Source organism: Chiloscyllium punctatum, chromosome 1 (assembly GCF_047496795.1).
Source record: "Chiloscyllium punctatum isolate Juve2018m chromosome 1, sChiPun1.3, whole genome shotgun sequence".
Classification (NCBI taxonomy): domain Eukaryota; kingdom Metazoa; phylum Chordata; class Chondrichthyes; order Orectolobiformes; family Hemiscylliidae; genus Chiloscyllium; species Chiloscyllium punctatum.
The window spans coordinates 71,425,555-71,451,751 of NC_092739.1; the positions used below are offsets into that span (position 1 = coordinate 71,425,555).

General features: G+C 42.9%; 1 protein-coding gene across 2 annotated transcripts in view; it reads right to left on the minus strand.

Annotated features, from left to right (window-relative positions):
• kctd8 (potassium channel tetramerization domain containing 8) overlaps nt 1–25,885 on the minus strand; it is a 283,835-nt gene extending 257,950 nt beyond the window's left edge. For both annotated transcript variants that reach the window (XM_072568310.1, XM_072568319.1), the window contains exon 1: nt 24,885–25,885. In XM_072568310.1, coding sequence (XP_072424411.1) covers nt 24,885–25,671 — 787 coding nt within the window. In that variant the 5' untranslated portion in view covers nt 25,672–25,885. The remainder of the gene's footprint in view (nt 1–24,884) is intronic.
• Nucleotides 25,886–26,197: the final 312 nt, after the last annotated feature.

The window sequence follows — 26,197 nt, forward strand, 5'->3', positions numbered from 1 at the left end:
CACTCAGTGAATCATTAGTTTAATTTAGAAGTTGAATGTTTACAATGATTTTCCAAAGCATTTTGCTGATACTAACAGAGTGGATAAATGTTCATAATGTTGGCCCAAAGATTCTGATAGCCTGATAATTGTTTTGGTCGTGTAGATTGGTGTTGTGCATTGGGACTACGTAGAAATCTGAAAGCAATTGACTCAGTGGAAATTGCTTCAGAAATTGAAATTTCCTTGAATAAATTATATGATGTCTAGAACCCTCTGAAGAGGTCTCTCGAAGTTGGAGATTTAGATGGTGAGATCCACTTAAGCATAACAATTACCAAGGAGAAGTTAGAGGGTTCAAAATATCTGATTCCTAGGGACATCATCATCCCACTACCAAAGAAAGCACATGCAACATGTCTTAATGACTACTGCCCAGTGGTCTGACCTCAATAAACATGAAGTGTTCGTGAGGTTGGTCATGGCCCAGATCAACTCCAGTCTCCCAGCCTGCCTCGATCCCCCACAATTTGCCTACTGATGTAATAGGTCCAAAGCGGACACCATTTCCCTCACACTGTATTCATCCCTGGGACATCTGGATATGGACACCTACATCAGACTCCTGCTCATTGACTACAGTTCTGCCATCAACTCCAATATCCTCTCCAGACAGATCTCAAAACTCCAAGACCCAGGTCTCGGCTCCGTCCCCTGCAACTGGATCTTCACCTTCTAACCCAATGAACTATAACCAATGAAGACAGACAACTGCACCTCCTCCACAATAACACTCAACACTTGAGGCCCCCCAGGACATGTTCTCAGCCCCCTACTGTACTCCCTGTACATCTATGACCGAACGAACACTATCTACAAATTTGTTGATGACATCACCATAGTAGGATGGATATCAAATAACGATGAAGGTAATAGATAGGAGTTGGAGGACTTGTGACGTGGTGTTATAGTAACAATTTCTCTCTCAATGTGGGCAACACTAAAAAAACTAATCATTGACTTCAGAAAGAAAGCAGGACAACCCCCAACCCTCACCCCCATTTACACCCAGAGAGCAGAGGTTGATAGGGTTAACAATGTCAAGTTCCTAGGAGTGACAATAACCAACAACCTGTCCTGGACTTCACATGTGAATGCAATGGTCAAGAAGGCACAACAACGCTTCTTCTTCCTCAGGCAGTTAAGGAAATTTGGCATGCCCATAAGGACCCTCACCAACCTCTATTGGATGCACCATTGAAGACATACTGTCTGGTGCAGAACAGCTTGGTACAGCAACTGTTCTGCCCAGGACTATAAGAAACTACAGAAGGTTGTGTGCACAGCTCAGACCTCCCATCCATGGACTCTATTTACATTTCTTATTGCCGTGAAAAGGCTGCCAACATCATCAAAGACCCTCCCACCCTGGTAATGCTCTCCTACAATCTCTTCCTTCATGGAGAAGATACAGAAACTTGAACTCAAGCATCAACAGGTTCAAGAACAGCTTCTTCCCTGCTGTTATTAGACTGATGATCGGACTCTCTAACTTCAAATAATGTTGATCGTGTTAATGTTGATTTTGCTTTGTGCACCTCCTATGCAGTGTAACCTGTACGCCTCACTCTGTCCAACCATCCTAACATCTGTAATATGATCTGTCCGAACTGCTTTCAAACAAAGCTCTGTACTTATGTACACGTGACTACAATAAATAAAATCATTAAACTGAATTCCCAACTCACCACTGATTCCACCTCTAACCAAAATCACGTCACACAACCCTTGACACTCTCCAAATGGAAACTACTTCATGACCAACAACCCTTCACTGACCCCACTCTACCATACATAGTATCCTTGACCCCACCAATACACTGCCACCTCCCACTCCCAGCCTGATACCCTGCAGAGACTAGTTGAACCCACCAACTTATCATTCTACCAGTATACTCCCGACCTAACCACAGCATTCATCCACTTCCTGGCAGCCTATCCCTTCACCCACTGACACCCTAATCCTTTACCCAGCTGAGAAACACACCCACTTCACCCCCTCCCCACCATTCCTACCCCAACCCAACTACCTCAGCCCCACGCTTACCTTACATACTTAATTTTTCCCAACAGCAGTCAAAGTGGTTGCTGGAGACTTAAACTACAGAATATAACACACTTGCTGCTGACAAAAGTGGCACGGTTTCCAGTGATTGAGAATTTTAAAACAGATTTTTCAAACTTTTACAGAAAACCTGGACTACTACTTTTCAAAGTCATCAATAAATCGGAGTAAGATGGCCTTTTGCTGATTTTTAAAAATTGATACTATCAGAACTTTCTTCTGAGTGAAACTCTGATATCTGTCTCATAGGAGGGAAATATGAAAAGAAGAAAGGGAAGCTGTAAATATGGGACTAAAATTTCATCTCCAGTCAGTTGAGGATCTAAATTAAAGTCATAGAGCTTTACAACATGGAAACAAACGTTTCCGTCCAGTATATCCATGCTGACCAGATATCTAAATTAATCTCATCCCATTAGCCAAAATTTGGCACATATCCCTCCAATCCCTTCCTATTCAAGTACCCATTCAAACTCCTTTTAAATGTTGCAATTATACCAGCCTCCACCATTTCCTCTGGTAGCTCATTCCATACACGCACCACCATTTGCATGAAAATGTTGCCCTTTAGGACCCTTTTAAGTCTTTCCCCTCTCACCCTAAACCTATCCCCTCTACCTCTGGACCCCCCTCCCCCAACCCAGGGAAAAGAGCTTGTCTATTTACTCTATCCATCCTCTCGTGACTTTATAAACCTCTATAAGGTCACCCCTCAGTCTCCGACGGTCCAGAGAAAGCAGCCCCAGCCTATTTGGTCTCTCGCTATAGCTCAAACCCTCCAACCCTGGCAACATCCTTGGTAAACATTATCTGAATGCTTTCAAGTTTCACTACACCCTTCCTGTAGGAGGGAGGCCAGAATTGCACGCAACACTCCAAAAGTGGGTGAACCAATGTCCTGTACAGCTGCAACATGACCTCCCAATTCCACTGCTCAATGCACTGACCAATAAAGTCAACCATACCAAACACCTTCTTCACTATCTTATCAACCTGAAACTCCACTTTCAGGGAAATATGAACCTGCATTCCAAGGTCCTTTTGTTCAGCAACACTCCCCAGGACCTTATCATTAATTGTATAAGTCCTGCCCTGGTTTGCCTTTCCAAAATGCAGCACTCCACATTTATCTAAACTAAACTCCATCTGCCACACCTCGGTACATTGGCCCATCTGATCAAGATCCCGTTGTACTTTGAGGTAACCTTCTTCATTGTCATCTACAAATTCTATAATATGAAAGCAGAACAATGAACTGTGGAAATCTGAAACAAAAACAGAAATTGCTGGAGAAAATCATCAGGCCTGGCAGCATCTGAGGAGACAGAAACAGAGTTAACATTTCAGTGCAGTGACCTTTCTTCTGATGTTGACTGGAACTTGGCATCTTTAATCCTCCAATGGTGAGTCCCTACCACCAAGGTTCTCTCCAGCATCTATCCTGACTAACATATGCTGTGTGACTCTCTGCAAGTCAATCTCTGTCTGTCAGAGCTCTCACCAGTATATATGTATCTGCAATAGCATCACGTGAAAGGGTTTCCTCAGAGAGCAGCGTAAGATGGCACCTCAGTGTCCTTCTGTTCCAGCTCATGCAGCACATATAAAAATTGTGTGAAAGATGCAAATCACGAATTTGAGTTGACATAGAGTGATAGGTTAAAAGTGTCAAGATCTGCACAGAGTGTTATATGCCATGTGCTTGTGTGATATCTAATTCTAATTTTTTGGTAGATTGAAGACTCCCAGTTCGCCATCATTCTTGCCCATGATCCTCCTCATCCCCATGGCTTCCTCAGCAACTGTCAGGCAGCTTTGACTGAAAGGTCACCATCAACCATGTCTGTTACCTGATGGTTCAAGATGCAGAGAAGCAGCAGTGCCTTTAATTAACCAAAACAAGGCAGTTCCATCACTTTTTACGTTAGTACTTGCTCATCAAGGCTAGCATCTGTTGCCATAACAATATTGTTTTTGGTCTGGAGCCACATGAAGGACAGACTAAGTAAGGATGACAGATCTCCTTCCACAAAAGACACAAATGAACCTGATGGACTTTAACAACTTTTCAGATTTTCATTGAATTCAAATTTCATCCTCTGCCATCATGGGATTTGAATCTATATTCCCAGAATGTTAACCTAAGGCTCTAAATTACTCATCCTGTGATGTTACCATGGTGCTGCGCCCTCCATTTGGAAGCTTATCAAGTTTCCAAACAGGGTTGGAGTCAAGATCCTCTTTTTAGATTAGATTACTTACAGTGTGGAAACAGGCCCTTCGGCCCAACAAGTCCACACTGCCCCGCCGAAGCGCAACCCACCCATACCCCTACATCTATATCTACCCTTTACCTAACACTACGGGCAATTTAGCATGGCCAATTCACCTGACCTGCACATCTTTGGACTGTGGGAGGAGACCGGAGCACCCGGAGGAAACCCACGCAGACACGGGGAGAACGTGCAAACTCCACACAGTCAGTCGCCTGAGGCGGGAATTGAACCCAGGTCTCTGGTGCTGTGAAGCAGCAGTGCTAACCACTGTATCACCGTGCCACCATGGTGTTGCACATTTTTTCTGCCATAAACTCACCCCCCAGCCTGGTCCTGAATCTTTCATTTGGAAATTCCTAATCATGTTGAGACTTTTTCGAATACAATCCTGACTTTGATCTTCTTTGCTTCACACCACCAGCTGAATTTCAGCCAAATTCTCTCGAATTCTATACCTAAACTATTTCACATTTTTATCTCTTCACCACCATCAAAAAGACTCATCAAAAAATTCTTCTAGCATCTCTAACATCCCTAATATTTCTAATGCTGCTGACTACCTCCCTTTGTGAGTTGTCCTGGAGTAATTTCAACATCAAATTCTGTCCAAATTGAACTTATTTTTGAAGTTTAATGAACTATAGGCTTAAGCTGAACTGGAGTATTGTTATCTCCGATGAGAGATAAGAACGGTCATGACTGCCTTTGTATATTCTCTGCCAATGGTTTTAAAGGACATTTCCAAAGTTAAAATAACATCCAACAGAACCCCCAGTGCTGATATGGTTCATCTTTAGAGGAGAAACAATAATAATTTCAAAACCGTATCTGTTCAAATTCTGAGAATCTGTTTTCTTTTTTCAGATGCAATGCCCAGAATATTAGACTCAGTTTCTAAGAAAACCTTTCACTGCATCTGATGCAAGCCAACATTTCAAAACAATTGTGGATTTGGTAGGAAGGATAATATTACACTTCTCTGGCCTAATGCATCAATTATCTTACAGATGTAGATTTTAACGATTAGACAAAAACATGTACATTCAAATCCTGTTTACTTTCTTGTAAATTTTCCATACTTATGTCTCTAATAGACGAAAGCATGAGAAGTTGTTCTTCTATTTGCTCAGTTATTTTCTTCAACACAGAGCTGATTTGATCAGTGTACTGGGCATGGAATTCAGTGAAATTCTTGCATAGCCCAGATATACATTTGAGTTAAGGGTGTGCAACTTACAAGAGTGAAATCTGTTTTAATTATTCATTCATGAGTCATGGGCAATAGTGGTTGGCCAGCATTTATTCCTTTCCTAGCTGCGTAAGAGAAGGTGGGGGTGAGCTGCCTACTTGAATCATTGTAGTCCGTATGCTGTAGGTTGATCCACAATGCCCTTAGTGAGGCAATTCCCTTAGTGAGTCGGAGTTGAATTCATCCAGGTTTGACCCAGTGACAGTGAAGGAATGGTGATATATTTGCAAGTCAGGATAGTGAGTTTATTTGAAGGGGAACTTGCAGGCAGTGGTGTTCCCATGTTTCCTTGTTGTAATTGTCCTTCTAGATGGAAGTGGTCATGGATTTAGAAGCTTCTGTCTAAGGATCTTTAGTTAATTTTTGCAGTGCATCTTGTAGGTGTCACAGACTGCTGCTACAGTGTCAGTGGTAAAGACAGTGGGTGCTTGTGCATGCATTGCCAATCATGAGTGTTGCTTTGTCCTGGATCGTGCCAAGCTTCTTGGGTTGGAGTTGCATTCATCCAGGCAAGCAGGGAGTATTCCATCACACTTTTGACTTATGCCATGTAGATAGTGAACAGGCTTTGGGAGTCAGGAGGTGAGTTACTCACTGCAGTATTCCTAGCCTCTGACTTGCTCTTGTGGCCAATGTATTTAGATGGTGAGTACAGTTCAGTTTCTGGTCAATTGTAACTGCCAGGATGATGATAGTGGGGATTCAGTAACTAATTTGAATATTGAGTGGTGGTGGTTAGATTATCTCCAAATGGAGATGGTCATTGCCTGGCACTTGTGTGGCATGAATGTTATTTGCCACTTGTCGGCCCAATCTCAAATATTGTTCAGATTTGTTGTGCATTTGTACATGGACTTCTGTGTCTGAGCTGTCACAAATAATGCCAAACATTGTGCAATCATTGATGAGCATCTTCACTTCTCATCTTATGATGGGGGGAAGGTCATTGATGAAGCAGCTGATGACCTTGGGCCGAGGACACTACCCTGAGGAACTCCTGCAGAGATGCCCATAGCCGGAATGATTGACCTCCAACAACCATCTCACTCTATGCCAGGTATGATTCCAACCAGTGGAGGGTTTTCCCCAGATTCCTATTGATTCAGGTTTTGCTGGGGCTCATTGATGCCACACTCAGTTGTATGCAGCCTTAATGTCACTTTCACCTCACCTTTGGGATTCAGCTCTTTTGTCCGTGTTTGAACTAAGGTAATAATGAGGTCAGGAGTTTAGTGGCCCTGGCAGAATCCAAACTGAACATTACTGACCAGATTATTCCTAAGCAGGTGCTGCTTGATAGCACTATTAATGACACCTTCCATCACTGCACTGATGATCGAGAGTAGACTGATGGGGTGATAATTGGGAGAGTTGGGATTTTTCCTGCTGTCTTGGTGCAGGTCATACCAGGGCAATTTTCCACATTGTCATAGATCCCAGTCTTGTAAATGTACTCAAACGGCTTGGCTAGGGGAGCGGCAGGTTCTGGAGCACAAGTCTTCCACACTATTACCAAAATATGTTGTCAGGGCCAGTTGCCTTTTCAGTATCCAGTACCTCCCACCATTTCTTGCTATCATGTGGAGGGAATTGAATGAGCAAAGACTGATATCTGTGATGTTGGGAACCATAGGAGGAAGCAGAGATGGATTACCCATTCAGCATTGCTGTGAATGCTTCAGCCTTATCTTTTGCACTGATGTGTTGAACTTTTCCATCATTGATGATGAGGATATTTGTGGAACCTCTTCCTTCATTGAGTTATTTATTGGCCACTAACATTCATGACTAGATGTGATAGAACTGCAGAGCTTAGATCTGATTCATTGGTTTTGGGATCACTTGGCTCTGTCTATCACTTGTTGCTTATGTTGTTTAGTATGCAAGTAGCCCTGTTCGGTGGCTTCACCAGGGTGATACCTCATTTTTAGATATGCCTGGTGCTGCTTATAGCATGTCCTCTTGCAGTCTCCACTGAACCAGGGTATTGTGTCAGTGTTTTCTTTTGTTGAATAAATATCACACTAGCCTCAGTATATGTTCCTCCACATGAATAAATGGCAATGAATTGGAATATAATAGTTAACAATGTTCTTGACAAAGGCATACACTTCAACTAAATGTCATTTTAATTTCCCTCCACAAACCTTTACCAAAACCTCCTTCCATGTGTGTATACCAGTCGAACTAAATTAGTCAGTTCCAGTGGTCCTGTATATAAAGATGAAATACAGTGAATTGTTTTTTTGAATTGTTTCCAGCCCTGAATTTAGGAACAAATACTTGGATCATTTACGAGTTGGTAAAAATGAACAATGAATTTCCATAAAGATTCTTCAGTACACGAAGCCTCATTCCTGATGAAGAGCTTATTTCCGAAACGTTGATTCTCCTGCTCCTCGGATGCTGCCTGATCATCTGCACTTTTCCGGCACCACACTCTTGGCACAGCATAAAATCCCTCTACCCTTTCAAGTAAAAAGTAAAGTTCCCTCTATTTATTTTTAAATAGCTACTGATGGGACACAAAACAAAATACAAAGTCATGGCTAACAGAAACTTATTTAAGAGAATAGTAACTTACTAAATTAAAATAACATTGTCTGGGGTGAGGATGCAGCCAGCTACCAGTTAACAGGATGAACAAGTGAGTCTTAAGAAGAGACAGAAGTCTGTTTGAGAAGCACTAACCTGGTTGCTCTTAGTTCTTTTCTAATTTCTTGTTTAACATGGTGTAGGTTAGCGGACAGGATTTAAATGATGTCCAAGGGTATAAAATAATCTAGCGCAATCTTTGGAAAGATATTCAATGGCTGTAAGCAAGCCCATAGTTAAACATGAGCCAGGGAGTTGGTGAAGGTACATGATTTTAAGAAACCTCTGGGAGAAATTGGTTTAAAAGAGAAAGAAATTGAAAGGTGTGATAGATAGATTGGTATAGGGTTATTAAACTTTCCTGAACTCAATCTTCACCAGCTTGGGTAGTTTGCTTTCTTCTTGTGCACATTTGTTGCACAAGTTTCCTTCACTGTTAGCTGGAACTTCCTGAATTTTCATTCATACAGAAGGTCTTTATGGTGAATAAAAACCAACTGCGGAGAACCCTATAATTTTGCAATTAGTACCAAATTTTGCAATTAGTAGTAGCTTCAAAAGATTTAATACATTTTCCTTTCCTTTGGGAGACTTGGAAAGGAAGAAGATTTGCAACAGTGAAGATTGCAGAAGGGAGGTGCAGGTAAAAGCAGAAACAATCATAATGAATGATGGTGTAGAATGGGCAATTGTCAAGCAGACAAATGGAGGTAACAGAAGACAGCAGGCACCAGTATAGCTTCCCTTCCCTCCAAAATAAGGTCAGACATGAGGATGTTCATCAATGATTATACAATGTTCAGCACCATTCACTACTCTTCAGATACTGAAGCAGTCCATGTTCAAATGCAACAAGATCTGGACAATATCCAGGCCTGGAATGAAAAGTGGTAGGTAATATTCACGGCACACAAATGCCAGGCTGTGACTATCACCAATACAAGATAATGTATCATTGCTCCTCAACATTCAGTGATGTTACCGTCACTGAATTCCCCACTATCAACATCCTGGGGATTACTATGGACCAGAAACTCAGCTGGATTCACCACATAAACACAGTGACTTCAAGAGCAGGTCAGAGTCTAGGATACTGCAATGAGTAATACACTCCCCTGCCTCCCCAAAACCTGTCCATTATCTACAGGCCCAACTCAGGAGTTTGATGGAATATTGCCCACTTGTCTGGATGAGTGCAACCCCAATAACACTGAAGAAGCTTGACACCATCCAGAACAAAGCAGACCACTTGATTGGCACTACATCCACAAGCATTCACTCTCTCAACCAATAACACTCAGTAGCTGCATATGTACTATCTACAAGAGGCACCTTCCAAATCCACAACCACTCTGAACTAGAAAGACAAGGGCAGCACATACAGCAGAACACTATCACCTGCAAATTTCCCTCCAAGCCACTCACGATCCTGTCTTAGAAATACATCAGCATTTCTTCAAAGTTGCTGGATCAAAATCCTGGAATTCCTTGCCTGATGGCATTGTGGGTCAATCTATAGTACACAGACTACAGCAGTTCAAGAAGACAGCTCCCCACCACCTTCTCAACGAGATCTAGGAATGGGCAATAAAAATACTGGCCAACCAGCAACACCCACATCCCACGAGTGAATAAGTAGTAACAACCTGACCGGGAGATAACAGTCAATTTTTGTGCATGCAAGCATGTGTGGCACAGAGTAGCAAATGTCTGTACAGCAAAACATTCCACACCATCCCATATCAGAAGCAAAGAGAACAAACCAGTAAGCAGGAGGTGCAGAGGAGAGGACAAGAGATAAATAACAAAAGATAAATGCACAGCATGTAGCTGGCCAGGATTTAGTAGGAGATTTTGGAATTTTTGCATATAGTTTCATAACATTTTTTGTATGTAGGCATGGGAATGTTTACAGATTGCTACTTGACTTACTGTTTAATTAGTGTTAGCGAACAATGTACAGGATGTTGCAACCTTGGTCAAACCAGTGACTTCCTTCCATGGAGTGCTATGTATAAATGCTATGAGTCACATTCTTACATAAATGTCAAAATAATTTCAAAAACATCAAAAGGTGGGCATGATAGATAATCATGATTCTGCTCCAGTCAACAACGTTACAGTCATCCATTTGGACTTGCTCACTGATTGTGGCTCCTTGAATCTACTTGCTTATTCAAAAGCTGCAACTTGATTTGAACAACATATAGGGAACCAGTCACGGAAACTGAAGTTGCTGGAAACGCTCAGCAGGTCTGGCAGCATCTATGAAGCAAAATCAGAATTAACGTTCAGGATCTGGAGACCCTACCTCAGAACTTTCATTTTTTATTGGGGAATCACGGAAGTAGACTTCATGATTTTAGTATTTTCCTATTTGCACACATTTATGTCTGTGTTCCTATCTATTAAAATTACTTAAAAATAAGTTTGATCAATAACAAATTACAGCATGTTTTAATCATTGTCTAAAACAAGTAAGGGATGGGAGCAATCACATTCGCCAGTGTAATGCTTAATGGCTACATAAACTGAAAGGAAACAAACAAAATCCACTCCTGAAATCGCTCCTTCCCTAAGTTTCTGATGTATGAGTAGACAATGATACTCTGCCAATTCCTGGGCAGCCAGAGAAAATACCAGACAGAGTCACAGAAATCGCTGTGTAGAACAACGCCATTTGGCTCATTGTGCATGTGCTGATGTTAGTTCTGATCAGGGACACCTGCAGGCCAATTGTCTTAAACTGCAGCAGCAGCACAAGGAACAATCTCAACAATGACTTCACACTCTTTACCAAAGAGACAATGACCTTCTAAAATGGAAACAGAACTTATTCGAAGGTTGGTATTTGAAAGGTAGAGTCAATAGATGTGAGGCTGGAAAAGCACAACAAGTTTCACTGCATCGGAGGAACAGGAAATGTTTTGGGCTAAAACATTGACTTTCCTGCTCCTTGGATGCTAACCGATCTGCTGTGCTTTCCCAGTCTCACATCTATTGTCTCTGACTTCCAGCATCTGCAGTCCTTACTGTCTCCATGTTCTCAAAGTAAAATGAGTATTTAGCATCAGTGTTTACTGTGGAGATGGACATAGAAGATATAGAATGTGGGGAAATAGAAGGTGACATCTTGAAAAATGTCCATGTTACAGAGGACGAGGTGCTGGATGTCTTGAAACGCATGATGGTGGATAAGTCCCCAGGACCTGATCAGGTGTACCCTAGAACTCTGTGGGAAGCTAGGGAAGTGATTGGTGGGCCTCTTGCTGAGATATCTGTATCATCGATAGTCACAAGTGAGGTGCTGGAAGACTGGAGGTTGACAAACGTGGTGCTACTGTTTCAGAAGGGTGGTAAGGACAAGCCAGGGAACTAAAGACCAGTGAGCCTGACATCGATGGTGGGCAAGTTGTTGGAGGGAATCCTGAGGGACAGGATGTACATGTATTTGGAAAGGCAAGAACTGATTAGCAATAGTCAACATGGCTTTGTGCATGGAAAATCATGTATCACAAATAAGTTTTTTGAAGAAGTAACAAAGAAGATTGATGAGGGCAGAGCAGTAGATGTGATCTATAAGGACTTCAGTAAGGCGTTCGACAAAGTTCCCCATGAGAGACTGGTTAGCAAGGTTAGATCTCACGGAATACAGGAAGAACTAGTCATTTGGATACAGAACTGGCTGGAAGGTAGAAGATAGAGGATGGTGGTGGAGGGTTGTTTTTCAGACTGGAGGCCTGTGACCAGTGGAGTGCCACAAGGATCGGTGCTGAGTCCTCTATTTTTTGTCATTTATATGAATGATTTGGATGTGAGCATAAGAGGTACAGTTAGTAGGTTTGCAGATGACACCAAAATTGGAGGTGTAGTGGACAGCGAAGAGGGTTACCTCAGATTACAACAGGATCTTGATCAAATGGGCCAATGGGATAAAAAGTGGCAGATGGAGTTTAATTCAGATAAATGCGAGGCGCTTGCTTTTGGGAAAGCAAATTTTAGCAGGACTTTATAGACTTAATGGTAAGGTCCTAGGGAGTGTTGCTGAACAAAGAGACCTTGGAGTGCAGGTTCATACCTCCTTGAAAGTGGAGTCGCAGGTAGATAGGATAGTGAAGAAGGCATTTGGTATGCTTTCCTTTATTGGTCAGAGTATTGAGTACAGGAGTTGGGAAGTCATGTTGCATCTGTACGGGACATTGGTTAGGCCACTGTTGGAATATTGCATGCAATTCTGGTCTCCTTCCTATCGGAAAGGTGCAGTGAAACTTGAAAGGGTTCAGAAAAGATTTACAAGGATGTTGCCAGGGTTGGAGGATTTGAGCTATAAGGACAGGCTAAACAGGGTGGGGCTGTTTTCCCTGGAGCATCGGAGGCTGAGGGGTGGCCTTATAGAGGTTTACAAAATTATGAGGTTCATGGATAGGATAAATAGACAAAGTCTTTTCCCTAGAATGGGGGAGTCCAGAATTAGAGGGCATAGGTTTAGGGTGAGAGGGGAATGATATAAAACAGACCTAAGAGGCAACTGTTTCATACAGAGGAATGGAATGAGCTGCCAGAGGAAGTGCTGGAGGCTGGTACAATTGCAACATTTAAGAGGCATTTGGATGGGTATATGAATAGGAAGTGTTTGGACGTAAAAACAATAACTACAGGTGCTGGAAACCAGATTCTGGATTAGTGGTGCTGGAAGAGCACAGCAGTTCAGGCAGCATCCAACAAGCAGCGAAATCGATGTTTTGGGCAAAAGCCCTTCATCAGGAGGTATATGGGCCGGTACTGGCAGGTGGGACGAGATTATGTTGGGATATCTGGTCGGCATGGATGAGTTGGACCGAAGGGTCTGTTTCCGTGCTGTACATCTCTATGACTCTAAGTGTACCCTAGAACTCTGTAGGAAGCAAAGGAAGTGATTGCTGAACCCTTTATTGAGATATTTGGGTCATCAATAGTCACTGGTGAGGTGCCAGAAGACTGGAGATTGGCTAATATGGTGCCACTATTTAAGAAAAGTGGTAAGGAAAAGCCAAGGAACTATAGACAGCTGAGCCTGACATTGGTAGTGGGCAAGTTGTTGGAGGGGATCCTGAGGGACAGGATTTATATGTATTTGGAAAGGTAAGGATAGTCAACATGCCTTTGTGTGTAGGGACATCATGTCTCACTAACTTGATTGAGTTCTTTGAAGAAGGGACAAAGAGGAATGATGAGGGCAGAGTGGTCGAAGTGATCTATATGGATTTCACTAAGGCAATCGATAAGATCCCTCATGGTAAACTGGTTAGCAAGGTTAGATCACATGGAATACTGGGAGAACTAGCCATTTGGATACAGAACTAGCTTGAAGATAGGAGGTGATGATGGAGGGTTGTTTTTCAGACTGGAGGCCTGTGACCAGTGGAGTACCACAAGGATCGGTGCTGGGTCCACGACTTTTCATCATTTATGTAAGTGATTTGGATATGAGCTTATGAGGTATAGTTATTAAGTATGCAGATGACACCAAAATCAGAGGCGTGGTGAACAGTAAGGTAGCTTAACCCAGGGTAAAATGGTACCTTGATCAGACAGGCCAATGTGTGAAGAGTGGCAGAATGGAGTTTAATTTCAATAAATACGAGGTGCTGCATTTTAGAAAGGCAAATCAGGGTAGGACATATACACTTAATGGTAAGGTCCTGGGAAGTGTTGCTGAACAAAGAGACCTTGGTATGCAGGTTCATAGTTCCTTGAAAGTGGTGTCTTAGGGAAATTGGATAGTGAAGAAAGCGTTTGGTATGCTTTCCCTTATTGGTTAAAGCATTGAGCATCGGAGTTGGGAGGTCCTGTTGTGGCAGTGTAGGTAATTGCTTAGGCCACTTTTAGAATATTGCATGCAATTCTAGTCTCCCTGCTAAGGAAGGATGTTATGAAACTTGGAAGGGTTCAGAAAAGATTTATAAGGACATTGCTAGGGTAGGAGGATATGAGCTATAGAGAGAGACTGAATGGGCTGGGGCTGTTTTCCCTGGAGTGTCGGAGGCTGAGGGGTGACCGTATAGAGATTCATAAAATCATGAGGGGCATGGAAATGGTAAATCGAAAAGATTTTTCTTCCCTGGGGTGGGGGAGTCCAGAACTAGAGGGCATAGGTTTAGGGTGAGGGGGAATAATTTAAAAGGAAACTAAGAGGCAACATTTTCATGCAGAGGGTGATGCATGTATGGAATGAATTGCCAGAGGAAGTCATAGAGTCATAGAGATGTACAGTATGGAAACAGACCCTTCGGTCCAACCCATCCATGCCGACCAGATATCCTAACCCAATCTAGTCCCACCTGCCAGTACCCGGCCCATATCCCTCCAAACCCTTCCTGTTCATATACCCATCCAAATGCCTCTTCAATGTTGCAATTGTACCAGCCTCCACCACATCCTCTGGCAGCTCATTCCATACACATACCACCCTCTTCGTGGAAAAGTTGCCCCGTAGGTCTCTTTTATATCTTTCCCCTCTCACCCTAAACCTATGCCCTCTAGTTCTGGACTCCCCCACCCCAGGGAAAATACTTTGTCTATTTGCCCTATCCATGCCCCTCATAATTTTGTAAACCTCGATAAGGTCACCCCTCAACCTCTGATACTCCAGGGAAAACAGCCCCAGCCTGTTTAGCCTCTCCAAATAGCTCAAATCCTCCAACCCTGGCAACATCCTTGTAAATCGTTTCTGAACCCTTTCAAGTTTCACAATATATTTCCGATAGGAAGGAGACCAGAATTGCACACAATATTCCAACAGTGGCCTAAGCAATGTCCTGTACAGCCGCAACATCACCCCCCAACTCCTGTACTCAATACTCTGACCAATAAAGGAAAGTATACCAAAAACCTTCTTCACTATCCTATCTACCTGCGACTCCACTTTCAAGGAGCTATGAACCTGCACTCCAAGGTCTCTTTGTTCAGCAATACTCCCTAGGACCTTACCATTAAGTGTATAAGTCATGCTAAGATTTGCTTTTCCAAAATGCAGCACCTCGCAATTAGTGGTGGAGGCTGGTACAATAACAGCATTTGAAAGGCATTTGAATAGGTATATGAATAGAAAGGATTTAGAGGGATTTGGGCCAAAAGCTGCAAATGGGACTAGATCTATTTAGAATATCTGGTAGTCATGGACGAATTGGACTGAAGGGTCTGTTTCTGTGCTGTACATCTCTATGACTATGTGACCAGGCTGCAGCGCAGAGGTGAGAACAAATCAAGACCTAGAGAGATTATTCCTGGGCTCCATATCATTAGACAAATTGTCTAATTTCCAATTATATTTTGCAGTCATGTGACAGTGTACGATATTGTAAACAAAGTCAGCAAATAGAGCATTGCAGCCAGAGCTGAACATAGAGAAGTGTGAAGCTTGACTAGCAAATAGAAATCCCATAGCACTGTGTGCGAGGATAAGAGCTGACTGACAATTCTGTTTACATTGCTGCAGTAAAGTATTCCTTTTTGCAGGTGGTTGATACATGTAAATATTTATCACTTCACTTCACCATTTCAATCGAGACAACTTTGCATTAATGCTATGGGTTCCACATTCTCTCCCTGTAAAAATATATTGACTCATTGAGCTCCAGCAGAGGTTCTGAATAGACATGATTTCCAGAGTTGAAGTGCCGATATTTTTAATCAACCTGTTCAAACATGTTATAATACACAATAAAAACCAAAAGAAATGAGGTCCCTTCTGAGTAAGGGTCACCAGACCCATTAACTTTGATGCTGCCAGACCTGCTGAGCTTTTCCAGCAACTTCTGTTTATGCTATTATCCACCACTGGAATAGATGGAACTTGAACTCAGGCCTCCTGGCTCAGAAATAGGGTGGCTACTACTTTGCTACAAGAGCCCTCAGAATCCATGTGTACACAAGGAGACTGATATTTAACCAGCTGAAATCATGCAGTTAGCTGCTCCAAATCATTGGTAAACCTCCTGCTATTTTCCAATTAGGATTGCTGTATGCATTAGTACATTGTTTGCAAGATTAGCTGTTACCAAGAGCCAACCAGGAACCATTGCAACTTGCCAATTGATAGATTTATTCTTCCATGTTTCTGTCATGAATTTGATCAACTGATTACCCATCAATGGTGCCTCAAAGTATTTTGGTCCTTTCTTACTCAAATATTAGATTACTGTTCATATCCAGTCATGGTACCCTATCTCAAATGGAAATAGAAGCATTTTCTATGAATTAGTCAAAGATGACAATTTGAAAGGGAAAGGTTGAGGCCAGGGAAAGACAACCAGGAAGAGGGGCCAGATATTTCAGTGATACTGTACTTTAGGAAGTATATTTTGTCCTGTTTTGTTTTGAAGTGAGGTTTTAAGGCAGAGGTATTAAGCAGTATACCAGAGTGACTGGAATAAACAGCTTGTAAGACCTTAGTTTCTTTTTGAAAGGTGGAACAATAGAAGCAGCCTGGATGGGTGTGGTCAAGCTCCCATAAAACCAGGAATTTTTGTTTTCAGTAGTAACAGTTGTTGCTGGGGTCCCAGCAGGGTTAGAGGCTGCAGTACATCTCTCCCATTGCTACACTCTCTCAGAATTTTCTCTTGTTTTTTTTCATGCTGAGCTACTGAAGTTGCATGTGAGATAATATGTTTTCTGAATTTGCCTTTTGCCAAGCGTGTGTTTATGGAATGTTACTGTATCAGAACAGTTAATTAATAATAGTTACTGTATCTATTATTCTGTTAAGTTTTCCAGTAGAGTTACGTTATTCCAATTCCTTCTTTTTTTTATTATAATTTAACTATAGCAGATGAATAAAGTGTGTCTTGCTTTCAATCCAGGAATTTGACCAACCGAATTGCATCTGAAATGCAACACCTTACATTTACCTTTAAAATAAGAAAACATTCAGGTCTAGACTGTGTTCTGAATATTTTGAAGGCATTTGGTCTGGTCCACAATAACATACTATAAGTCAATGACACTCACATCTGTAGAAAAAGAAAGAAATGGGTAAACACCAAACAAGGAATGACCCTTACGCAAGGAAATCTGCTCCCTTTACACAGTCTAGATAGGACTCCACAACAATGTGCAACTCACAAAGGGACATTCATGAGCTGCTGTAGATTATCATCATCAGATGTGTATTTGAGCACAATCTGTGACTTTGTGTCCTGGCATATACTCTGCTCTCTTTTACCATTGGGCAAAGGGACCAATCTAGTCCTAATGGGAAAGTAGGAAAACAGTGCAGGAGCATCAACAGCCATACCAAAGCAAGACATTAACCAAAAACGGCTGCAACACAGGACTATGAACAAGTTAAATGATAGAAGCAGCATACTAAAAGATGCAATCAAAGATCTGGAGTCCTGTCAAATCATGTCATCTATTAAACAAAGAATATGAGGAGACAACTCCATCCTGAATGACTGGAGAACGCTAAAGGCAAGGTTAGCATTTTTGAACAGAGGCGCCACATTAATGATCCATCTCAGACTCCTTTTGGGTCTCAAGCATCACAGATGTTAGTCTTCAGCGAAATCAATTCCATCCAGATGATATAAAGAATGAGTCACAGTAATTATGTAGTTCCCAATAAAAAGGGGAAGTTGCCATAGTCCTACCAAACCATAGGGCTGCTCTGTCTTTAAAGAGAAGTGATTGGTGGAGTTTTAACCTAAGACTCACCATGCCTCAGGCAAGGGGAAAGGCTGAGAAGAAGAACCATTCATGATACCCTCACCAATGCAGGAACTGAACCCATGCTATTACCATTATTCTGCACTGAAACCATCCGTCCTGCCAACTAAGCTAACCAACCCCAGTACAGTGACAAAACCAGCAATGGCCAAATGTGGAAAATTACCTTTGATGTTCTGCCCACACAAATAAAGCCAAACCTAATATAACCAATTACTGACCCACTACTGACTCACAATCATTAGCAAAGTGATGGAAGGTGTCCTTGACAGTACTATCAAGTGACAATTATTCAATAATAATTTTTTTACCAGTGCCCAGTTGAAGTCCTGCCATGCTGGTCAGCTCTTGTCCTCACTACAGTTTAAGTCCAAAAATGGATTAAAGAAAGCCTTTTAAATGTGAGGGATATTTCACGACCTTTGACATCAAGACAGACTTTGACAATGTGTCATCAAAATGACCTAGAAAGCTTGAAGCTGCTGGGAGAAACTTTCCATTGATTAGAATCATACCTTGGACAAATTAAGATGATGGGGATTGTTAGGTGCCAATCATCTCAGTCCCAGGATATTGCTGCAGGGGTTCACTCGAGTAGTGGTGGGAGGAACCCCAGGACATCCCAGATGTCTTCCTATTTCAAGGACTGCAATTTTCCCACCCCTGTGATCAATGGTGCCCTCAACTGCATCTCCCTCATTTCCTGCACCTCAGCCCTCAAACCCCACCCCTCCAACTCCACCAAGAATAGAAATCCCCTATCCTCACATTTCACCACACCAGTCTCCAAATTCAGTGCATCAGCCTCCGCTACTTTCGCCATCTACAGTCAGACCTCACCACCAAAAACATATTTCCCTCTCCACCCCTATCTGCATTCTGTGTGGACCATTTCCTCTGCAAATCTCTCATTAGGTCCACACCCCCCACCAATCCCCGTCTCCACACATGGCACCTCTCCCTGCTGTCGTAAGAGGTGCAAAACCTGCATCCACACCTCCCCTCTCACCTCAGTGCAAAGTCCCAAAGGATCGTTCCAAATCCAGCAGAGATTTACTTATACATCCTCCAACCCCATTTTCAACTCTACATCAGAGTAGTCTCCTAGTCACAACTACTTTCAGTTGCTTTATTAATGGTCTTCATCATTAGGACATTAATACAGTTATTTGCTGATGATTGCAGTGTTCAGAACCATTTGCAACTTCTCAGGCAATGAAATAATCTGCTTCCACATGCAGCAAGACCTGAACATCATTCATTATTTGAGCTGATGAGTGGCAAGAAGTATGCCAACAAATAGCTGCAATAATCATCTCCAACAAATGAGAATTTAACTACTTCCTCTTGATGCTCAACATGATTATCATCACTGATCCATCAAGCATCAGTATCCTGTGGTTACCCTTGACCACAGACTTAACTGGGCCAGTCATATAAACATTGTTGCTGCAAGAGCAGGGAAAAGCCAAGTCCTGACTTGTCAAAATCTGACATGGTGCAGGCACAAAGCAGGAATGTGATGAAATACTCTGCACTTGCCTAGGTTAGCATAGTTCCAACTTTCAAGAAGTTCAACACAATCCAGGACAAAACAGGCCCATTAATTGCCATTGCATTTACAATTTAAACTTTACTGCCTCCACCATACTGCACTTGGCTACAGCCTACTCCATTTACAAGATTCATTGCAACAACTCACCAAGTCTCCTTTGACAGAGCTTTCCAAACCCATGGCCTCTACTACCTAGAAAAGCAACAGCAGTGGGTGCTTGGCAACACATCACCTCCAAATTCCCCACTAAGTCATACACCATTCTGACTTGGGGATATTTTGTGGCTCTTTCACCATTGGTTGGGTAAAAATCCTGGAACTCCCTCCTGAAAAGTGCTGTGGATGTAACTACATTGCAAAATCTGGAGCTGTTCAAGAAAGTAACACCTCACCACCTTCTCAGTAACAATTGGCTAAGCAATCAATGGTTAGCAACACTGAACTCTCATGAATGAATAAAAAAAAGTTGAAAATAAGATTAGTTGAGAAAAGTGAAACTAACTAAGAAATTGAATGAAAACACTAGGGCTTCTTGATGCTACACTCAATCAAATGCAGACTGGATGTCAAGAGCAGGCACTCTCACCCCACTTCTGGTATTCAGCTCTTTTGTCCATGTTTGAACAAAGGCTGTAATAAGATCAGAAGCTGCGTGGTCCTGGCAGAACCTAAACTGGGTATCACTGAGCAGGTTAATGCTGAACAGGTCGATGACAATTTCTATGAATGGAAGGTCCTACTCATTCACAAAAGAACTGAAGTCTAACTCTAATCCCACATTGCTAAGAAACCCTTATACTTACTACAATCCCCACTTTGGTTGTCCAAGGTCTCACTAATTAACGTCCCACCAATTTCTGTATCATCCGCAAACTTACTGATACACCCTTTACATTCATGTCTAAAGTATTTAAATTTGCTGTAAACAGCAAGGGTCCAGCACAGATCCCTGTGAAACCCCACTGAACACAAATTTCCAGTCAAAAACATCCCTTGACTATCACTCTCCACTACCTGCCACTAAACTAATTCTGGATCTTGTTTATCAAATCTCCTTGGATCTCATTACCTCTATCTTTGTAATCAATCTCCCACATGGAAACTTATCAAATACCTTGCTGAAGTCCAAATACACTATATCAAATGCATTGCTCCCATCTATACAAAAGCTAAGTCTTCAAAAATCTTCAGACATGACCTTTCTTTAACAAAACTGTAATGGAGTCCTGACTGCAATATTTTTCCAAGAAACTACTGCATTGGGTTCTCCAGTTGATCTTTGCTGATTTCAATAAGCCAGCTCTGTGACTAAGCAGGATGTACCTATGCAAGTTCTGAAACCATGAAAAGCACCGTTGTTTATGTATTCATTCAAGTTGGGAAGTTACTTGTAAAATGGTAATGTTTTAAATTTGCCTTGCTTCATTTATGAATTCATCTAAATCTTTCATCATACTTTGGCTCATCAGTATTGGAATTCTAAATCAATAGTTCTGAAGATTTGCCTGCAACAGTAACATTCTCAAACACATTTTTGTTAGATATTGGCCCTAATGGAAAGCACATTTTTATTTCTATGGCAGAGGATTCCAATAGGTTCACAACTCTCTGGATGAAAGAATTTCTCCTCATCCTAAAAGGCCTACCTCATATCCATAAACTATCCATTCACTGGGAACATCCTTGCTGTGCTTACTCTGTCAAGTCCTGTTAGACCTTTAAAAGTTTCTATCTCTAATTCCCCTAGTTAGTCATGGTCAAGTCACCCTTTCCACTTTATTTCTGTGTCAGACACAAAATGAACAAATTGTTGCAGTTCTTCCATGAGCTCTTTAAATGTTTGCCATTACCTATCTGCTGGTAATTGGGTAGCTCATATATCAGGTGGTAGAGATAGGGACATCAATTTAGAGACTCCATTGTGACTACAGGCTACTCAAAATTCTGTTCAATAGGAAACAGATGCTGAGCCTCCGAGGTAGTCATTGGAACAACAGCAGAAAAGGACCGTGGTGCTATCAGCCTTTCTGAATACACTTGGAGAGATTTGAGCAGGTCAATTTTAACACAAGTGTCTTTATGTCCATCTCCATGTCATGAGCAGCCAGTGGCCTCCACATGGCATCAGATACAACAGTAAACAAGAAGTCAACCACCTGATGATGAGGCAGTGCTTCAAAAACGAATGCCTCCAAATAAACCTGTTGGACTATAACCTGGGATTGTGTGATTTTTAACTTTTTTTCAGAAATTGGCTTTAAATGTTGGACACTATATATTTTGAGTACAAAATAATGTGGCAAGTAACAAACTAAAATATTTCCTTGTAATACTACAATTGAGTTTACAGCATTCCGAAACCAAATAGAATTTACAATTGTGGTATTGAGTGTAATCTTCATGTATTTTAGCTGAAATGTTGAAGTTGTCTGTTATATCTCCAATATAGCTATATTTAATTTGTTATTCCTTGTACTATTCTGACTGACCCTTTGACTCAAATCCATAGATATTGGGGGTATCGTTTCCTGATTTGTTTTTGGTTCAATTTATGCCCTTTGATTGCTTCCCACCAACTCCACATTTTAGAATTGTCTCTCTTTATTGAATTCTGGAGTAGAGTGGTGCTGGAAAAGCGCAGTTCAAGCAGCATCAGAGGAGCAGGAAGATCGACGTTTCGGGCAAAAGCCCTTCATCAGGAATACAGGGATTGAACTTCTGCCAGTGCATGAGGAGGCAATATATTTCCTGAATTTTAGCTCATTTACTCTGCCATTGGGCTCGAAAGTAACAACGTTAGAAATCACCACATGAGACGTTAGCATGTAGACACGTAACACATGCATCTTACATTGTGTACTATTTTAGTAAGAGTTAAATGGCAGAGAAATCAATGCCCTACAATTGCAATGGCCTCTTTTAAACTCTATTAACATACACTGTGAACTGTGATGTCTCGGCTGCAGGTTGTTAAAAGCGTAGCAGGTCAGGCAGCATCCAAAGAGCAGGAGAATCGACGTTTCGGGCATGAGCCCTTCTTCAGGAATAAGGAAGGGCTCATGCCCGAAACATCGATTCTCCTGCTCCTTGGATGCTGCCTGACCTGCAGCGCTTTTCCAGCAACACATTTTCAGCTCTGATCTCCAGCATCTGCAGTCCTCACTTTCTCCTGCAGGTTGTTAAAGTTGAGATAGATCTAATTTACATTAATTATAATAACCATAAAGCTGAAACTATTGTTTGGAATTTGGAAAGAAAAGAAACATGAAAACTAATGTAAGAAAGTAAAGAGTATTCCTCGAGGAATTTGTAAAGTCATTAGCTTGGAATGTAACGTGCAATAAATATAAATACTCATTAAAATACTCATTAAATTACAGGCCAATTCTAACAAAGCTCTGAATGAACAAGAAATTAATCACACATCATATCCTTGAGTCGTTTCCCCATTATTCACAACTGTTGTTTCCAATCAAAAGTGTTTAACAATTTCACAATAACTATGGTGAAAAGTCGAAGCATAGTTGAAAGGTCAGGTAAACCAAAAAGGAGCCATAAGGTGATTTCAAATCTTTCTGAGAAACGGCACATCAAAGGAAGTAACAGAGATCCCGTGAAAAAGAGTGAATTCAAAAAGCAGCCAACTTGGTGAGTCCTCACTTTAACAGTGAAGTGCTGTGGCGGGTGGTGCTGGGGGGCTGGGGATGTGCCTGGGAAGATCTTTGAAAGCCAAGAACTTCAGATAAATATTTAAAGAAACATCGGCCATTCATTAAGCAGATGAATACAGCGATTGTCATCCATGCGGGGTAATAGCTAAAAGTGACATGGGAAACCCGGTGGAGTTCACGCAATAAATTACTTCCAAAACTGCTGATCTCTAACACCTCTCCGTTTTGGTGAAAGATCGTCGACTCGAAACGTTGGCTGTGTTTCTCTCCCCAGACATTGTGTGACCAGCTGAAGGGCTCACGGAAATTTAGGCGCTCGTTTCACATCTGCAGCGTTTTGCTTTTATTTAGTGAGTGGTACATGAATTACTCCAACTGGTGTGCTTTAAATAGGGACCCATGTCATGGAGAGATCGGATAGCTGTGTCTCACTGGCCCATTCACAGCAATATTCTATGAAGTTGTGACCTGCAGCCCCCCCCCCCGAGTTTGTGTGCAGAATCATTGGGGAGTTGATCTGATTCGCCCTGCCTGATGAGCTTGTTTAAATTCAGAACTCCATAGGTGGTAAGTCAATAACACCGGCAGTTTACTACAGGCAGCTAGGGGTCCAACTCTATTTGCAGCGCATTCGTGCGCGCACTGCCAACTAAATCACTCTTTGTGGCCTCCTTAAAGCATTACAACAAAGACCAATAAGAAATGGATACAGGAACAGACCGTGACAGCGCGGAGCCTGTGAAAACGGGCAGCGCTACTCTGAGGAGAGAGAGAGAGAGAGGCTCCTGTAACGTGTGGTTTTGCTATCGATCTTCCAGCTGACAGCAGAGATACTCATGACACACTTAAACTAACCCATGCTCCAGACTTCCCCCTCCATCGACCCTGCCACTCAGCTCATTTCTGTGGCATGTTTAATACCAAGGCCGCGCTCTCCGCCGTTCCTCTGTCTCTCCCTCTCGACTGGGACAGAAAAAAAAAGCTTCTGTTTAAATTGACTCTAATCCTGCCAAGGATATGTTCTTTCTCAAACAAAAACCCCTTGGTGTCATCAGTTGTCTCAAAGGCTGGGAAATTGGAACCGAGCAGGAAAATTAACACAAAGAACTCAATAAAACTCGTGGGAGATCAATTTTTTTAAAATTGTTTGAGCATGTCTGGTACCAATTTTTGAAAAAGATCTTATTTACAAGGTAATATTTTTGAGATGCAATATGAACTGGATTTCAACAGACAGACACATAGTCAGGTTACAGCTGTGCAACTTGTTTGGATATTGCCTAACCCTGTCCTCAGTCCCAATCCTTAGGGAATATTCCCTCCCGGCTCTGTTCTGACCCGGGATGAGCTCAATATGCGAGGAAACTTCCTCGCCTCCCTTTGCCGGAGGGGGATCCCAGTCTGAGTTTCACACATCCAGGACAGCACCAGCTCCCTGGTCTGTGGCTGACAGGGACTGAACTCCACACCCAAGGAAGCGGGAACTGATTTCTGCTTCGTGTTGGTGTTTAACTGCTCCCATGGATCAGAGCTTAACAAAAAAAAAGGGGGAGACCCTTGTGGGAAGTTCACTTAGAATTCAATGACAGCGCGACTTTCAATGGGGACTCCAACCACTCAGATATTGTCTAATTCTCTTTGAAGTTGTGTAAGGTTCCCGACGCTACACAAACGCCGCGGATAGGGGCTGTTGGTTTTCTAATGGATGATGAGAAAGTTCGACACTCACGGAAGAAGATGTACTCGGTGTAGCTGCTCCACGTTTTGTCTTCTCGGTACTGGTTGATGAAGGTGGCGGTGCCGGTGGAGTTACACGCCACCATATGAAAGCCAGCCTCGGAGAGGCGGTCAAACGCTTGCTCCAGGTAAGTGAACTTCAGGTAGAAACGGGACGTGTACTTCTCCGGAGGTCGGTCCGGGTCCCGGCTCTCGTTCAGGGTGTCCCCGAAAACCTCCTTCGTCAGGGCGATCCTGCCGCACACCATGATCCTGGCCACCCTGCGGAACTTGGCGTCCGCCTGGTTGTCCCTGACCAGGGTGTAGGAGCCTCGGTAACCGAGCGTGATGAAGCCGGAGCCCCTGGCCGCCGGGCCGGCAGCCCCCTTGGCCAAGAGCTCGCTGCTCTGGGAGCTCTCCTCGACATCGCTGGGACAGGGGTCCTCGGCTGCAGAGCTGTGCTGGGGGAGCCGCGCTGTCAGCAAGCTGACCAGCTCAGCCAGCTGGAAGTGCTCGGCTTCCCGGAGCAGCCTCTCCTTCTCCGGGAAGTGTTCGGGCAGCACCAGCCTCCTGTCCCGCAGGTAATCCAGGATGTACCTGAACAGGAAGCCGTCCCGGTCCAGGAAGTAGCGTCCCCTGTTGTCCCGGGGCAGCACCCGAGTTTGCTTCCTGGAGAAGAGCTCGGCGAGCAGCGAGTCGGAGACGCTCAGCAAGGTGTCGTGTTTGGTGACATAGACCTGCCCGCCAACATTGAGCTCCAACACCTCCGGGAACGGGCTACTGCTGCTGACCTCAGCCATCGCTGCAGGGAGGGGGGAAGGGGGGGACTCGGGCTGCACTGGGGGGCAGAGGGGAAACTCAAACAGCAGGCTGGCCTCAGCTCCTACACCACAGTATGCACATTCCTCAGTGGGCACCCACTGCACTGGCAGGCGGCGGCGAGAGGGGAGGATGGATCTGTGTGTGTGTGTGTGTGTGTCAGTGAGAGAGAGAGAGAGAGACACAGTCAAAGTCTGAAGGCGTCCGGGATCCAGTCTGGGCAAGGCACCCTGACGTCAGGCCAGCTGTAGGGAGGGGGCTTTTATTTTATGAATTTATAACGAAGGGAATTCCAACTCAAATCCCGCCCCCCCCCCCCCCAACTGTAACATCTGCCCAATCCCCTTCCCCTCACTGAACCTTCCCATTCACCGGAAACTTTATCATGCCCTATTTTTGTTTTAAATCTTGTCATCGTCTCTATTTGCCTCCCTTTAGACGATGTTTTCCACAAATCTCTTTGAATTCATTTCTCTGTCGGGTTTTAGTTTCAAAACTATAGGATGC